The 2,958-nt window shown below is 42.9% G+C and overlaps 1 protein-coding gene across 1 annotated transcript; it reads left to right on the top strand.

The window, feature by feature from the left end:
- Positions 1 to 836: 836 nt before the first annotated feature.
- On the top strand, positions 837 to 2,481 carry CUNH12orf71 (chromosome unknown C12orf71 homolog). Its single transcript, XM_047065747.1, has 2 exons — positions 837 to 1,475; positions 2,143 to 2,481. The coding sequence occupies exons 1-2, from the start codon at positions 837 to 839 to the stop codon at positions 2,479 to 2,481; spliced, it is 978 nt and encodes a 325-aa protein (XP_046921703.1).
- Positions 2,482 to 2,958: the final 477 nt, after the last annotated feature.

Here is a 2,958-nt window from a genome sequence, read left to right as displayed (position 1 = left end):
CTAAAAAGTGCCAACAGATGGTGGGAGGATGGGCATCTCAATGGCTATAACCTTTCTGGAAAGCAATTTGATATCAACTATCAGGAAGCTTTAATATGTGTGTGATCTTTGGTCCAATAAATCCACACAGATATATAGACAGAGAGACACAAAGATTTATTGACAAAAGGGTTTACTGAAGATCTATTTATTAAAACAACAATCACCTAATGATCAATAAGAAAGTGGTTAAAAATGACAGAATAGCCATACATATGTTTACTCTAGGGTATGCTATAAAACATAATCTCACTTTCAACAGCTGATGTGGCATCCATTTAGATATGTGTATGTGTGTATGCATATGTACAAATACACATGTACACATACATGTACAGATAAAGAAAAGGAAGTCCACCAAAATGTTTTCAGTGATGGTTATCAATATCTCTAGACAGTAGGATCATAAGCATATTTAATTTCACCTTTATGCTTTTCTGTGTTTTTCAAATTTTATACAATGATCATTTTTTCTTTTATAATTCAAGTTCTTTCAATTGTAGCAAGACAGAAGATGAGCGGTATCAGGTGGAAAGGCTTAGTAAAAAGTGTTGTTATACAAAGAAAGAAATTTTTTAAGGGATGGGGCGGCCTTTTTTGCCCTTCATTAAAGAAGACAAAAAAAAAGGATGAACTTCTACCAGAATGGGATAGTCACAAGTAGAAAAAGGAATTAATAATGCTATTGCTCAACCATCAGAACTTCCCTCTTCTTCTCCCCTAATCCCACCTATTTTTTTTTTCCTTTCTTTAGAAGATTCCTGAGGTGACACCTGAGATTTGAGCCCTTGAACTCCATGGCACACTCATCCTCTAGCAATGATGGAACTGACTCTACAGACTGCAGCTCTGAATCAAACCTGAGCCTCTCTGTGGGCTATTTCCCCTCTGAAGACACCTCCTACGAGAAAACCATCTCCCATGAAGACGTGTCTTCCAAGGGTCCTTCAATCTTTGTCCCTCCTATCCAAGGGACATGGAGAACTGAAAGTACAGGCAGACTCCTGAGGAGACAAGACCAAATTCAGGACGACCCAAAGCAGTTTTGCAAACTAAGCATCACCCTGGCCTGGGACATTGATGTGGGTTCTAACAATTCAGATTCCATAGTTAATTGGGACATAAATGGAGTCAATTGGTGGGTAGACAAGTACCCTGAAGAGAACACACAACTGACTCTCAGCAAACTGGACGGTCTTGTGCAAAAGCTTGAGAAAATTCTGGAAAACCAGAAAGATGATGATGATGGCTCTGCATTCCCTGAATCTGCTCAGGAGGAAGATTTCCAATTGTTCAGCAGCTCCCCTCCAGATAGAGCTCAGGTCAGTCGTCAAGAACATGATACTTGCCAAGACTTGCCCAACCCCTGCCAACACAGAGGTACCATGCAGTTTCCACAGATTCCTCTAAGACTTCAGGAACGCGAACTTACTGAGGTGAGCACAGAGATGCCCCATAGGCAAGAAGGGAACAGACCTGGTTGGGGTTGGGGGTACCAGTTTGGAACACATGGAGTATTACTACTACCTGCTTTGAAGCAGGGCCACACCCCCTTGGTGTCTGACAGGCCAGGAGAGGGAGGGAGAAGGCTAACAGCAAGGAAAGGGATCAGGGTGGAGCTGAAGGGGAAATACCGAGGAGCACTGAAGGACAAAAGAGGGTAGGAAAGTTATAAAAAAAAAAAAAAAACTAACAAAGATGACCACCCAAAATATATGTGTTTAATTATTAATGAGGATTTAAACTTTGCATTTACATGGGGGGGCCTGGGTGGCTCAGTCAGTTAAGCATCTGACTTTGGTTCAGGTCATGATCTCATAATTCCTGGGTTCAAGCCCTGAGTTGGGCTCCTGCTGACAGCTCAGAGCCTGCTAAGCCTCAGAGGCTGCTTCAGATTCTATGTCTCCCTCTCTCTCTGCCCCTCCCCTGTGAGGGCTGTCTCTCAAAAATGAATAAATGTTAAAAACAAAAACAAAAAACAAAAAACTTTGCCTTTACAGTTGGATTATTTTTGATAGAAGGATTTCAATTCCATGAATGGGTACATATCGGCCCCACTGTTGTCCAGATTATATGTCTTTAACTCATTCATTGTCTTGGCAGATGACAAACCAGGCAACTCACAGCCAAAGGACAAGCACTCTAGACACCTCCTCAGTCTCATCGGGTCAGCCAGAGAAGCCAGAGAAGGAGGGTGCTCATGCCAGCACACAGGCCATCTCCTGTGTGAACCTGAGGTGGGTCTTCCACTGGCTGAGGGAGCAAATCCTCTCCTCACTTCTCGGGAGACAACACCCGGAGGAGGCCACTGAGCGCCCCAATCAGCGGGCACGAAAGAAAAGACTCTCTCACAGAGGCAAGAGAATCCAACCCCAAGATTCCCTCGAATTAGGACACCCTCTATCGCCGGATAACCTCTATTCTACAATCCCCACGAGTTAATTGTTTTCCAATAAACACAACACATGTTCTTATTAGTCATGTCTTCCTCTTCCAGCTCACCATGTTGACTCAGGCTGAACATATAGATGTTGTCTAGAAGACTGAGATATATTCTCTGTGAATTTTAAGTAGTATTACCCTTCCTAACTTGAAGGCATTCTTTTTCTCTCCTCTGCCCCCCATCCTTACTCTATTTTTACCCTCTTTTATTTTTATATATTTTAACCTATTTTAATATTAAGCCAAATGCCCATTTTCAGGAGGCAACACTATAACCCATCAGATTCCCAAGATGGTAGTGTGGTTTGGGTTGAACTTCAAGGGCTTGAGCAAATGGCAGAGGATACTGAGTCACTCAGGAAACAGATTTCAATTGGCAGTGTTTCAGGATTTCTGATGGCAGGTGTGATGTCCCCCGGGGACCTGACTGGTTCTAGACTGTACTGTGTTGGCTAGAGTAAGTGGCCCACTCAGGAG

Source organism: Lynx rufus, unplaced genomic scaffold (genome assembly GCF_022079265.1).
Source record: "Lynx rufus isolate CCGP_SWC_20201006 ecotype Redwood Valley unplaced genomic scaffold, mLynRuf1.p SCAF_7, whole genome shotgun sequence".
NCBI classification, from domain to species: domain Eukaryota; kingdom Metazoa; phylum Chordata; class Mammalia; order Carnivora; family Felidae; genus Lynx; species Lynx rufus.
Note: the sequence above shows the minus strand (reverse complement) of the source record. Positions and strands in the feature narration are given on the sequence as shown.